Source organism: Oncorhynchus clarkii, chromosome 7, assembly GCF_045791955.1.
Source record: "Oncorhynchus clarkii lewisi isolate Uvic-CL-2024 chromosome 7, UVic_Ocla_1.0, whole genome shotgun sequence".
Lineage (NCBI taxonomy): Eukaryota > Metazoa > Chordata > Actinopteri > Salmoniformes > Salmonidae > Oncorhynchus > Oncorhynchus clarkii.
The window spans coordinates 39,348,965-39,363,635 of record NC_092153.1 but is presented as its reverse complement, the minus strand read 5'-3'; the positions used below and the strand labels follow the sequence as shown (position 1 = coordinate 39,363,635).

At 43.0% G+C, this 14,671-nt stretch overlaps 1 protein-coding gene across 1 annotated transcript in view; it reads right to left on the bottom strand.

Annotated features, from left to right (window-relative positions):
* Positions 1–247: 247 nt before the first annotated feature.
* The window catches only part of LOC139414228 (A-type voltage-gated potassium channel KCND3-like), a 115,573-nt gene continuing 101,149 nt past the window's right edge, over positions 248–14,671 (bottom strand). Inside the window, exons 3-7 of the mRNA XM_071162124.1 lie at positions 11,995–12,099; positions 7,255–7,287; positions 6,925–7,017; positions 2,581–2,834; positions 248–2,221 (exon numbers count right to left, since the gene is read on the bottom strand). Of these exons, the coding sequence (XP_071018225.1) occupies positions 1,993–2,221; positions 2,581–2,834; positions 6,925–7,017; positions 7,255–7,287; positions 11,995–12,099 (714 nt within the window). The 3' untranslated portion in view covers positions 248–1,992. The remainder of the gene's footprint in view (positions 2,222–2,580; positions 2,835–6,924; positions 7,018–7,254; positions 7,288–11,994; positions 12,100–14,671) is intronic.

The following is a 14,671-nucleotide window of genomic DNA, read 5'->3' as shown; positions in this document are numbered from 1 at the left end:
TCATGCGATGACATGTTGTGTGGTCCTCCCACTACGATTTATGATGAACTTCACAAGGTGATGAGCTTGATTCTCCTTTCCAGCAAATATCGAGGGTCTTATTCCGGTGACATGATGATCAATGCTTGACTGCTGTTTGACAACAACAAAAAATTCTTGCTCTTATCCATAATAATCTCATCATGTAAACTAGCCTACCCGCACTAACAATACTAATCGGTAGAGTGCAAAATACGATGGAAACACATTGAACGTCAGATTTTTATTCGGTACATGAATTTGTGTGCGCGTAACAAGTTCGTTTGGTTGAAACACACCACTGATGGGGAAATGCGCATATTTTCTTGATGCAGATTTTTGAATATTCGCATGAAACTCTGTCGCCAATTAGATGGAAACCAAGCTAATGACATCCATGGTTGCATGGGACCATGGTGATTATACTGTCTTCCACAGAGCTGAAAAAACAACGACTAAACTGCTATTCTAAAGTCTTAAAAATTAGGACATTCTGGGAGAGAGAGAAAGACAGAGATAGAGCGCATGGGAGAAAGTGAGAGAGCAAGGGAGAGACAGAGACAGAGTAACAGCAATGGTACTGTAGTGAGTCTGATAAAATATTCTAGCAAAAAAATAGTTAGGCCATAAAATATTTGTCTGAGTAGTAATTTATGTTCCTTTGATTTTAAAGGGCGACTGAACTTCCTGCTTTGGCCTTGTTTTAGATTTGGTTCATTAAGAAATGCTAGCGGCCATGAATGAATTCAAACGTGAGTTGGTTTCAGGGTGTGGTTTGTTGTGTGTGTTCGCAGGTGGAAAGAGTTACACAAATGATTTAGGTAATTAGTTTCAGCAGACTAGTGTGCCTATCTCTGGGGATGGTTAGGGACCGTCAATGAAATACACAATATAAATGGGACAATATTTTCATGTTGCACATATTTTAGTTCTCTCATTAAATGCTTTCAATATTTGTATATGAATTTCTACAATTTATAATTGGTTTGAGGTTTTTAATTTATTGAAATTTGGAGCTATTCACCTTTAGAATGTTGTGGTCCCTAACTAGCCCCATAGGGATATCGAATGTCAAACTAAACTGACCATGGGCATTACCAAACCCAAGGAAAACTGTTATGGTACCCTTCATTCCAGAACATACATTTTTTTCCTGACATCTCACAAATCTGGATGAGACTAAATTAATGACCCAAATTATCCTATTCACATTTTGTCGTCGATTTTGATAGTAGAATAAATGTCTGACTCATATCGATCCCATTATAGGCCATTTTCAAAATGAGAAATGGCTTTTTAGGGGCAGTCGCTCTTTAAGGGCATTGTGGACTGATGAAAATCTAATCAGGTTTAAAAACCCACAAAAATATTAACATGTCATAAAAGTATCATCACACACGTACATACACAAACAAAAAAATCACCACAATCATATTAACCGACACACCTCGTCCACTGGAGAAGTGAAAAAACTCCAAAACTGTATCAATCAAGGTGAAACTAGATACGACAAACAGAAAACGCAAAGAAGACCAACCAAACTCGAGTTAAAACATTGATCGTTGTCTTCATCCTTTTTTGAACCTTGTAAGTGTAAGAAGAATATCTTTTACACATTTAGGGTTGAGCTGTAGCCAGATCAAGAAAATAAAGAGTAGGTGCGAAGTGCACAAAGACACAGTGACTTCCTTTGTCCTGTCAATTCCCGCAATTCAAACGTACTGGCCCGTTTTTGGGAAATGGGCACACAGTAGCCTACCATCAGCTGACTTGCGTTTCAACATTTCTCTCAGTATACAGTAGCCTATCCCCTGGCTTCTCAAAAGGCCAAGTACATTCCTTGGAAAATGGGAGTTCCCTCCCATTTCTCTTCCTCTAAACAGGCGACAGGGTCCTTCAAGGCAGAGTTCAAGTGAAAGTCCCCTTCACCTCTCCTCCTGCTCAGTCAGTCTGTCGATTGGGTTCGTCACACAGTCACAGAGCAGATACTTTGATGACATTGGAGCTGGCGGTGGTATTGATGCTGGGGGCCTGTGGGCCGGTGGGGGGTGGGGGGGGTCTGCGCTGGGGGGGTCCGTGGAGACCGCCCCCATCAGTGGTGTCGGAGGGGGCCGTGGGGATGCTGATGATCGCCGTGGTGATCTGACTCCCCTTGCAGTTGATCAGGCCCACATCGTCTGTCTTCATGTTGAGACTGGAGCGACTGAGAGAAAGAGAGGGTGAGAGAGAAGAATGAGAGAGTAATCAGACAGACAGACAGACAGACAAAGGGGGTGGGAAAATACTGTAAAAGTGCAGTCATTTTACAAACGGCCCAACAACTTGTTGTAACAAAAGCGATAGACGAGCCTACAGTGCCCTCTAGTGTATTCGATGGGGACTGCATGTGTGCATGACGCACATCTGTGCTGAGTATGATGAAGTTGCCCTAAGACACTGATCTAAGATCAGTTTAGTATATTAATGGTAAGGCATTTCCTTCATAAGTTTATTGTAGATGTGTGCCTAAGGAGAGTCAACTCCAACCTGTGTCCATGTGCCTGGCTGCCTGCGGTCTCTAACCTGGTGGTATGGGGCAGCTTATCCCCACACTGGATGTGCAGGGCGCTGAGCTCCTGTAGTGAGCCCTGCTGATGGCTGGGCTGGAGGGGCAGGCTGGAGTTGGGTAGTGGGGAGTTCATCTTCCCCCGGCGGGTACAGCAGGTGCCTATGGGCCCGTCCTGGCTGGAGAAGGAGGGGCTGTGGGAGGTGTAGCTCTGGATCGTGGTCTCCAGGCAGTTCTGCTCATACAGCTGCTCATCCACAAACTCATGGGCCTGCAAAGGAGGAGAGGGATCAAAAGACAGCTGCTGCCGGGTTGATTATATATTCACACTATATAAGTGAATATATAAGGTTTATATAGTGATATAATAGATGTTATCACTATATAAAATCAGACCTCAGAGGATGTGTGCCATGCTGGGTAACAGGTCAACCAGTGTTTCCCCTAGGATTGTTTTCAGCAGCGGTGGTAAAGTTAGCATTGGTGGGGTGCTCCGGGGGCATCCTTTTGCTGGGGGGAGAGAACATTTGACGGGTTTAAAGCTAGTTTCCAGCAATTTTACACATTTTGCCATGGGGCTGAGAAACGACAATCTGTTTTAAATCAAATGTTCTGCAATTCTACGCAGTTTGCCGTGTGCTTATGCCGTGTGCTTATGCTATCTGAGTGACTCAAACATTATAACAAAATTGATGGCCCCCAAGCCATGACATTTTGGACATTTTAGATTCTCCCTGCTGCACAAATTTTATTTTGGGGATTATTCTCAAAGATGATCTTATTTAAAAACATCTAGGTTTCATTATCTTTTCTACATACTCTATATTTGGTTTTAGTCATCCTAAAAACTATTTTCGGGGGGGGGGGGGGGTGCTGCTGCTGTGCTGTTTGTTGCAACTACCTGCTAAAGTAAAAAAAAACTTTTTTTACTCCCTCGCTTTCTTGCTTTAGTACCGGGATACCACCAACAGAGCCAGGCTACCAAGAGCTCAACTCCTACAACGCTCTCTATGGAACTACTAAAGGAAAGTGCTTATTTCCAGCGTGTGAGTGTGACTACAATTGTTGGCCAGTACCTGCTATAATTGTATGTTTTATATCCCCCTCGACTAGACACTGGGGACACGCCCGACACAGCTCTGAGAGGCTACACCAAACGCTAACACGCAGCCGGTCCGGTGCGTAGCAAGGAACAGCCGGCGACCTGCCACTGACAACAGACTCAGCCATCACCCGCCTCCCTGCACTTCTCTCTCACTCTTCACATTCAAAGAGACTGACAACATCACAGTTGTGCGAGGCGCTGGTAGGCGCGTCCGCGGCCATAGAGGGAGCATCTAAGTCCCTGGCAGCGCCGGGAAATGTTTGTTCTCTTGGACTGTCGGCATTCAGCAGTGAAAGTTCCTTTGAATTTGCGTGCTATTAAGTGTATCATCTGCGACATGTTCATAGCTGTCACGGGGAAAGGTCCATTTGTGAAAAATGTAGTGAACTTGATGCAGCTAAAGATAGGTTTATTAATCTTCATGAACAAATAAAAAAATTTGACCAAGCGCCTTGAACTGTACAAGAATTCCACGATCCTATCGGCATCTTCAAATGCTTCCTATCAAAACATCCAAGAAGATCATAATGGGACCTTCCTGGACTATGATCAATTTCCGTCACTGCACGCCTCTACAAGCTTGAACCAGAAAATAGCTGCTCATTGTTCGACTCCAGGTGAGTGTAAATGGATTTGTCTCGGAACCAGAGAGAAGAAGAGGAACTGTTCTCGGCACGCCTGCCTTTTTCCCCCACATCTGGACTTAAGACTTTGACATCGCTTTGAGCCCCTGTACCAGCTATCTTTTGCCGGGGACTTGGGTGTTCTGTCCATGGCTGTGGATGTCCCTCCAGCTACCTCTCCCTGTCCTAGTCAATCAACTGCCTAGGCACAGAATGGACCACCGCGGCCCCCCTCCGCTGGGCCGTGCTCTCTCGATCAGAGCTCTTTCCCTTCGGCTGTTGTGGCCTGCACGCAGCCGGCGTCTCAGCATCCCTCTTCACAGGTGCGTTATGTGGCTCTGGCCTCGCAATCAACTTCGAGACACGTCAGAGGCCGGATCCTTCCAGCTATTGTGATAGGGAGTTCAATGGTGAGGAATAGATCTGTACCCGGGGCAAAGACTTTGTGTTTTACTGAGGCAAAAGTTCAGGATATCACTAGGTTGCTTCCTGAGGCTGTGTGTCATGGTTCATGTGAGGGTCGAATGACATTATGAAGGGCAATTCACAACAGCTGAAGATGGATTTAAAATAACTGATTGGGTCACTACTTGACACCAACAAATATCTGGCCCTCTGCCCTCCCTAAACCGTGGCATTGAATGGTTCAGCAGACCTTTAGCCCTCCATAACTGTCTACGAGGCTATTGCAGCTCTCTATGAGTGTAACATTTATTTACAATTTTGATACCTTCTGGAAACAAAGCTTGTATTATAAGGAGGATATACCATCTGCTATATAAACAGAAGACAGATGGTGTTCTTTAATGGAAGCCTCTCCAACAAAATCCAGGTAGAATCAGGAGTTCCCCAAGGCAGCTTTCTAGGCCCCTTACTTTTTTCAATCTCTACAAACGACATGCCACTGGCTTTGAGTAAATGTATGCGGATGACTCAACCCTATACACATCAGCTACCACAGCGACTGAAATTACTGCAACACTTAACAAAGAGCTGCAGTTCATTTCAGAATGGGCGGCAAGGAATAACTTAGTCCTAAATATTTCAAAAACTAAAAGTACTGTATTTGGGACAAATCATTCACTAAACCCTAAACCTGAACTAAATATTGTAATGAATAAGGTGGTAATTGAGTAAGTTAATGATATTGTAAACCGTCTACTATTGATACCACAGTAGCTAGGATGGGGTAGAATTCTGTCCATAATAAAGTGCTGCTCTGCATTCTTAACAGCACTATCAACATAGCAATTCTTATAGGCCCTAGTTTTTTCACACCTACTGTTCAGTTGTGTGGTCAGCTGCCACAAAGAGGGACTTAGGAAATTGTCAATTGGCTCAGAACAGGGCAGCACGGCTGGCCCTTGGATGTACACAGAGAGCTAGCATTAATAATATGCATATGAATCTCTCCTGGCTCAAAGTGGAGGAGAGATTGACATCATCACTACTTGTATTTGTGAGAGGTGTTGACATGTTGAATGCACCGAGCTGTCTGTTTGAACTTTTGGCACACAGCTCGGACACCCATGCATACCCCACAAGCCATGCCACCAGAGGTCTCTTCACAGTCCGCAAGTCCAGAACAGACTATGGGAGGCGCACAGTACTACATCGAGCCATGACTACATGGAACTTTATTCCACATCAAGTAACTCGTGCAAGCAGTAAAATTTGATTTAAAAAACAGATAAAAATACACCTTATGGAACAGCGGGACTGTGAGGTCTGAGGACACACACTTAATATGTTGTGAAATCTGTTGTGAATGTATTGTAATGTTTTAAAAAATGTATAACCGCCTTCATTTTGCTGGACCCCAGGACGAGTAGGTGCATGGGGATTCATAATAAATACAAATACAAACATGTCTCCAAAAAAAAAGGTTTTGTACAGAGGAACCCTAATTTTCTAGTCATTGAGTATGGTTAGAGTATGGTTTTCTAGTCATTGAGTATGGTAGAGTATGTTTGTCTATTTATTGAGTATGGTAGAGTATGGCAAGAGTATGGTTTCTATTTATTGAGTATGCTAGAGTATGGCTAGAGTATGGTTTTCTATTTATTGAGGATGGTAGAGTATGGTTTTCTATTTGGTGAGTATGGCAGAGTATGGTCAGAGTATGGTTTTCTATTTATTGAATATGGTAGAGTATGGTTTTCTATTTGGTGAGTATGGTTAGAGTACGACTAGTGTATGGTTTTCTATTTATTGAGTGTGGTAGAGTATGGTCAGAGTATGGTTAGAGTATGGTTTTCTATTTATTGAGGATGGTAGAGTATGGTTTTCTATTTATTGAGGATGGTACACTATGGTTAGAGTATGGTTTTCTATTCATACAGATGTAGGCTCTTAATTTAAGAACAGTTTGCTACAGCAGGAAAATAATCCCGCAGCAACAGGAAATGTGAATTATTATGTGGATTATAATTCATGGACATTTTCGTAGGTGTTTGATACATTTTTCCTAAGGTAAAATCAAGTTTCAAAGTGGAAATTACAAACTTCAGAGGCCTTTTTAAACCTCAAGTTAAAAAGTTGTACATTTCCAGCACTGCAGGACAGTTCTCCTGCAACAGGGCGATCAAATGAAGATCCTACATCTGTAGAGTATGGTTGGACTAGAGACTCACAGTGGTCTTCTCCAGACAGTGCAATAGGTGGTGGTGTTGGCTCTCTAATAACGACATGCCCTTGTTGAGCTGCTGTTCCTCTTCCTCTGATCCCTTGGTGGACAAACAGAAAACACACAGAAACACAGAGAAAAAAAACATACAATGCAAACAAACATTGTTAATATTTGAGCTCCAGGTATTTTGTTTCATTATTAACATGGCTACCAAACAAACAGTTAAGACTGAAACATCAGTGGCACATAGTCTTTTCTGACAGAATCAAGCGCCTAGAGAATGCTGCATGTATAGAATTTCATTGTAACATCATGTGATGGCTGATTTAAATACCTCGTGGATATTGTTTTGCTTGTAAGGTTGTTGCTTCAGAGAGTTGAAAAATATAGAATAGACAGACAGAAAGAAACAAAAAGGCAGAAAGTGCTTTTTACTCATCTGGATAATTCTTTACATTTCTTTTGTGAATGACTCATCCTAGTCTCACAAAAATGACTGGACCTTGATTCAATTTCAATTGAACACATTTTTTTTGTATCTATCAGTTAAACATTTTTAACCTCTTTCAATAACAATCATGTTAAAACACATTTAAAAAAACAATATGCCGACACACCTCCTGTTTGCAACAAATTCGGCTAGGCACAACATTGGACAACAGCTGGAAATACTTGAGTCTCCATCAACAGTGATCTGTTCCATTTACTGTCAATCAAACTACACACACAGTCAGTCCAATGGTGGACAGTAACACAGCGTTTTATGTCTCTGAATGATACTCTTTGAAGTTCTCAGTTGGATGAATTCTTCTGGAAGTATAGCCTAGCTCCTGTGAGAGGGATACACTACAAGACCAACAATATGTGGACACCTGCTTGTCGAACATCTCATTCCAAAATCAAGGCCAATAATATGGAGTTGGTCCCCCCTTTGCTGCTAGAACAGCCTCCACTCTTCTGGGAAGGCTTTCCACTAGATGTTGGATCATTGCTACGGGGACTTGCTTCCATTCAGCCACAAGAGCATTAGTGAGGTTGGGAGGCATGCGTTCAAATTTATTCCAAAGGTGTTTGATGGGGTTGAGGTTAGGGCTCTGGGCAGGCCAGTCAAGTTCTTCCACAGAGATCTCGACAAACCATTTCTGTATGGACCTCGCTTTGTGCACGGAATCATTGTCATGCTGGAACAGGAAAGGGCCTTCCCCAAACTGCTGTTACAAAGTTGGAAGCACAGAATCATCTAGAATTTCATTGTATGCTGCTGTGATAAGATTTCCCTTCACTGGAACTAAGAGGCCTAGCCCGGACCATGAAAAACAGCCCCAGACCACTGTCACGTTCTGACCTTAGTTCCTTTATTATGTCTTTGTGTTAGTTTGGTCAGGGCGTTGGGGTGGGTAGTCTATGTTATTTTTTCTATGTTGTGTTTATGTGTTTGGCCTGGTATAGTTCTCAATCAGAGGCAGGTGTCGTTCGTTGTCTCTGATTGAGAATCATACTTAGGTAGCCTGTTTTCCCCATTTTAGTTGTGGTGATTATTTTCTGTTTAGTGTTTTTCGTCACCTCGCAGGACTGTTCGTTTGTCGCTTTGTTGTTTTGTTCAGTGTTCAGTTGTTTTATTAAAAATATGAACACTTGCCACGCTGCACATTGGTCTGAGCTCTCATACTCCTCATCAGAGGAGGACGAATTTCGTTACAGCTTATGCTCTGGTGCAGGTTGATTTTTCAGAATTGTTTGTTTCAATCTTATTCTACCCAAACATAAATGAGATACTTAAAAAAATAAATGTTTTACTAATCCAATCTGTTAGTAGGACTTATTGCACCTGTTATTGAGATGGCTGTTCCAGTTTATATGATTTAGGTAGTCTCAATAATCAATCTTCCCTGGCAGTCATTCTGAATGGTTGCGGGTGATTAAAAGTTCCAATTGTTGGATATCCTCACTCTGGTTGGATTCCAATTACATATCACTTTGTAAGGCAGCAAATTGTGACTTGCAGGCTTGATCTGGCCTGTAAACCAGAAGTTTCAGACCACTGTGTTAGGGTGTAACTAGGCCCCCAAAGAAAGGTTTTATGATACAGTTGAAGTCGGAAGTTTACATACACTTAGGTTGGCGTCATTAAAAATAGTTTTTCAACCACTCCACAAATTTCTTGTTAACAAATTATAGTTTTGGCAAGTCGGTTAGGACATCTAGTTTGTGCATGACACAAGTCATTTTTCCAACAATTGTTTACAGACAGATTATTTCACTTATAATTCACTGTGTCACAATTCCAGTGGGTCAGAATTTTACATACACTAAGTTGACTGTGCCTTTAAACAGCTTGGACAGTTCAAGAAAATGATGTCATGGCTTTAGAAGCTTCTGATAGGCTAATTGACATAATTTGAGTCAATTGGAGGTGTACCTGTACTTCAAGGCAAACTCAGTGCCTTCAAACTCAGTGCCTCTTTGCTTGACATCATGGGAAAATCTAAAGTAATCAGCCAAGACCTCAGAATTTATTTTTAAAGACCTACACAGGTCTGGTTCATCCTTGGGAGCAATTTCCAAACGCCTGAAGGTACCACATTCATCTGTACAAACAATAGCACGCAAGTATAAACACCATGGGACCATGCAGCCGTCATACCGCTCAGGAAGGAGACACGTTCTGTTTCCTAGAGATGAACGTACTTTGGTGCGAAAAGTGTAAATCAATCCCAGAACAACAGCAAAGGACCTTGTGAAGATGCTGGAGGAAACAAAAGTATCTATATCCACAGTAAAACAAGTCCTATATCGACATAATCTGAAAGGCCGCTCAGCAAGGAAGAAGGCACTACTCCAAAACTGCCATAAAAAAGACAGACTACGGTTTGCAACTGCACATGGGGACAAAGATCTTACTTTTTGGAGAAATGTCTTCTGGTCTGATGAATCAAATATAGGACTGTTTGGTCATAATGACCATCGTTATGTTTGGAGGAAAAAGGGGGAGGCTTGCAAGCCGAAGAACACCATCCCAACCGTGAAGCACAGGGGTGGCAGCATCATGTTGTGGGGGTGCTATGCTGCAGGAGGGACTGTTGCACTTCACAAAGTAGATGGCATCATGAGGTAGGAAAATGATGTATAATGATGATATATTGAAGCAACATCTCAAGACATCAGTTAAAGCTTGGACGCAAATGGGTCTTCCAAACCCCAAGCGTACTTCCAACGTTGTGGCAAAATGGCTTCAGGACAACAAAGTCAAGGTATTGGAGTGGCCATCACAAAGCCCTGACCTCAATCCTATAGAAAATGTGTGGGCAGAACAGAAAAAGCATGTGCGAGCAAGGAGGCCTACAAACCTGACTCAGTTACACCAGCTCTGTCAGGAGGAAAGGGACAAAATTCACCCAACTTATTGTGGGAAGCTTGTGGAAGGCTACCCGAAACGTTTGACCCAAGTTAAACAATTTAAAGGCAAGGCTACCAAATATTAACTGAGTGTATGTAAACTTCTGACCAACTGGGAATGTGATGAAAGAAATAAAGGCTGAAATAAAGAATTATCTCTACTATTATTCTGACATTTCACACTCTTAAAGTAAAGTGGTGATCCTAACTGAACTAAGACAGGGAATATTTACTATGATTAAATGTCAGGAATTGTGAAAAACTGAGTTTAAATGTATTTGGCTTAGGTGTATGTAAACTTCCGACTTCAACTGTATATGTATTGTCATAAATACTTTAATTTAAAGATAACATACTCACTTAGACACTCACTTGGTGTAGGCTACAGTACTAAACACCAAGGAATACAACACCCATGTTGCTAACAAACAGTCATGGGTTGTAACTACCATTCACTCGATAGGCAAAGCACTCTGGTAAATATGCAAATAAGGTTAAATTAATTCTCAAGTTGAATTGTATGTTCACTTAACCAAAAATGTAAAGTTCATTGAAGATACAATTCAACTTGAGAATGTATGTTGGTTCAGTTCTATGTCCAAAACTCACAGATCTATTGCAACTGGTTGCCTTACAATTGTACGTTGAATCAAAATCTTTTTTCTTTTACAGTGCAGTTATTCTGTCAGATGTGTGGACCCACGCAGCCCTGGCTGGCTGGCTGCAGTGACATGAACATAATTATAAGTGCCAGAGCACTGTGACTCATCACAGCCCTGGTAAAACCACTGACTAAATTAAGCCTCTGAAAGCGTTACCATTTTTATGATAATTTTGACACTTCCAAAACTCCCGTGGACGCTCAGCTCCCAAGTCATTTACAGAGGAGATGTGAATGGATTTCAGCCCGTGCCGCAGTTTAACAGAGTGTTGCTGTGAGCATGTCAGTTATGTTAGTTTGTATGGATGTGTGCAATTTGTTATTGTAATCCATCCACCACTACCTTAATGGAGAAGACGTGAAAAGATATGGGAGGTCTGTCCATGAACACCTGCTCTGACGCGCCCCATCTCTTAATTCATCCCACAACATGAATACTAATGCCTGATAATTGATAGGGTCGTTTTGAGCCATTTGCTAATGGAATATTTCAATGTAGCGGCCGGCACAATCCTGGTCAAAAACAAAGCATAACACATACAAAAGCAACACAAGCGTGACTGTAGCACTCAGAACACAATAACAGTTTTCCATCTCCATTTTCAACCATGTTTAATTCGGCTATAGAAAAGACAAATGCCTGGCTCAGCTTAATGACCTGTAGAACGAGACACAACAGACTTGTGAACTGAAACAAGATAACACAAAGGAGAGAACGAAAACACACAGCAGGTGGAAATGGGAGCAAGCCAAGACATTTTGTAAAGAGAGAGGAGGTACTGTCTGGTCCAGACAATCACAATGATCAGTTGAGCCAAATACATTACAGCCACATGGTGCCTCATTGAATCGAATCACTGCTGTTCGGCCTGAGATCTGAAAACTTGCGTTAGCCCCCCCCCCGAGCTAATGCTTGAGTTTCAGCTCAGCAGGCTAACTCAACCTTGTGGTACGCACCACTTGCGTGCATATCTCAAACTAGGTTTGGGCCTTCAGAGGTCCAAAGGGCAACCTTACCGTGAGCTCCAGCAGTTCGTTGAGGAGGTCGTTGCGTTTGCTCTGGAGGAAGCCCGTGCAGGAGCTGCCCGTCTGGGCTATTCTTATCCGGGCCAGTCTGGCTTTCTGCATAGGGAGAGGTTAACATGTCAAACCCAGGCAGGGATGAGATATGTCTTATCATCATCTAGTGGTGAGAATTTGCAGCCTCGTCATCACCCCTTCCCTGGATGATGTAAGTGTGTCACCATGGATTTGTCGGGCTAGAGTGGGCTCACCATGTAAACATTGTGGTGGTGATCACTTTCAGTCCTGTTCATATCACAAGGTATCAAGCTATCCATCAGTCTTAGTCTTACCCACAGCGAAAGCAGCATGTCTTTTATATAGCCTCTTTAAATCCTATCCATTTCTCTCAGCCGTCATGATTCTTTCTCCACCTTCTAGGACTGAATTATAAGTGAAGTTATTGGTTAAAAAAAAAGACTACACTGAGATCCCAGGGTACATCTAGTGTGATATTAAAGAGGAGATTCAAGTGTCTACTCTGAGACAAAAGACTAAAGTGCTTTTCAATCGTTCAAGGCGAGAGTACTTTCTTTAACCTTGGTCCGGGTGATTGCATTACACAAACACATTTTTAGATATCCCCCAAAAGAGTAGCATTGCGTTCCCTGAAGACTCTTGACATGTTAGGGTTTAGAGGTTTGGTGATTCAACCTGTGAGACAAGCTATGTTGTCCTTGGAGATTCTAGGGCGCCAGGCTATGTTGCGACTGAGCTAGCACCTATAGCCTGGTCCCAGATTGGTTTGTGCTGTCTTGCCAACTCCTATGTAATTGACAAGACAGCACAAACCGATCTGGGATCAAGCTAGCACCTCTATGCTGCTGCTACTCGCTCTGCCTGTCACCAGTGGGAAATAAAAGACAACTTTTAATTTAAATGAGCAGGCTCATGACATCTTCTTTACTTGACATGTTGATCAAAGGCTTCGTTCATCGCATGAAAGAATTAAATAAAAAACTCAAATGAAAGACTGGAGCAGTAGCTAACTGAGAGGAGTCTTTGAAAATGTTGGTTGACGTGTGCTGATGGTTTTGTAAAAAATAAGAGAATAAACTTTCAAACTTAATCCTGTTCAACTTCCTTCCGTATCGCTTCACTCTGTGCTGTCTGACGAGAGTGGATGGTTCACCGATTCAGCTGTGGCCATACTGCAGCCACAGCCCAGCCACAGCCCAGGAGTAAAATAATAGTAACCTCTGAGTAGTGTGTCTAATCTGATCTAATGGAGCCAGCATCCTTTCTGTCCAATCAGACGGGCAGCTCCAGTTCCAGGAGTTTCTCTGAAGGGAAGCCATTCTCCGTTCTGTGCTTGAAGTTTTCCTTCTCCCCTGGACTCCCTCGTCTCTCTGCCTCTGACGGCACACTGTTTCTCTCTGTGTGGCTCCACCTGACTTTGCCATTTCATTAACACTGTGACCCCAGACCATTCAGAGCCCGCTGTGCTCCTGGTGAGAGCCTCCCAATTAAGTCTAGCAAATAAGATGTGTGATTTGTGTTACACTACAAGAAAACCTCAGCCGCCGTGACTCTAGACTTCGGTGGCACGTCACCAGAGGCTGTCCAGGCTAGAGGTGACCCTCAGTTAAAGCAAAGGGGAGGTTGCATTAGGGGAGACTGCCGCACATTCTTCTTGATACCCTTCTCACATATTATTGTAATTTTCTATGACAATAGAAGAACTACCAGCCTATCTCTGTGCGGGAAGCACATATCTGATAGATGTATATTTAAATGTCTGTACGAGGACGAGGGAGATAGGATAGGATACATGAGAAGCTATTTTTTTCCCAGCTTTGGCCCCAGATGGCCAGCTAATTGTACTGGGAGCCTGGAGCAGCCCACTATTAGAGTGAAATGAAGATGGATGAGGGGGAGGGAGGGGTGAACATGGCTAATTTGAGAGACACCCGCTCTGGCTCGTCAGCGCACGTGGAGCAAGGTGCATGCAGTGCACCTCCCCTCCTGTCTCCGTTTCAGCAGCCTGGTATAAGTGAGTAATAACTGTTAGCAGATAGGGGGTAAGGGGGTAAGGGCCGTGAGGGGCACCAGGAAATTAGAGATTAACCACTGCAGCGTTAGAACTCTTGACAGGTTTCCACTGCAATTAACATAATATAAATCACGATGTTACTCACTGTAGAAGAACAGAGGAAAGTGTACACGAGCAATTTGCCTTAACAGTTGACCTCAGGAGTGACCATAAAAGCTCATCTGCATCTACTATTTTTCTTTAATCTGCCCGTACTCCCACAAGGTCATTCTAAGGACAGGTATCTGAAGAGGGAGAGGGCATCAAATGAAAGGAGTCTGTTTCTCAGTCTCCATGCCTCTTCCTGGACTCACCTGCACTCTGCCTTGATGGACTCTTATCTTTCTTAGGAAAGGTCAACCCCACGGAGGCTGTAGTGAGAGTAGTTAGCCACCACTAAATGCTTGGTGTGTGTGTTTGTGTGAGTGTTAGGGCTGACCACATTTAGTCGACTGGTGGATTGCTTGGTCGATAGGCTGTTGGTCGACTGAGATTTTTTTTAGTTGAGCAGTCACAACAACACAACGTGTTGTGGCACACGAGACACCTGTCTGATTCCTAGCGGAGGCCGCAGGGACGGCGCGGTCCAAGACAGGTATC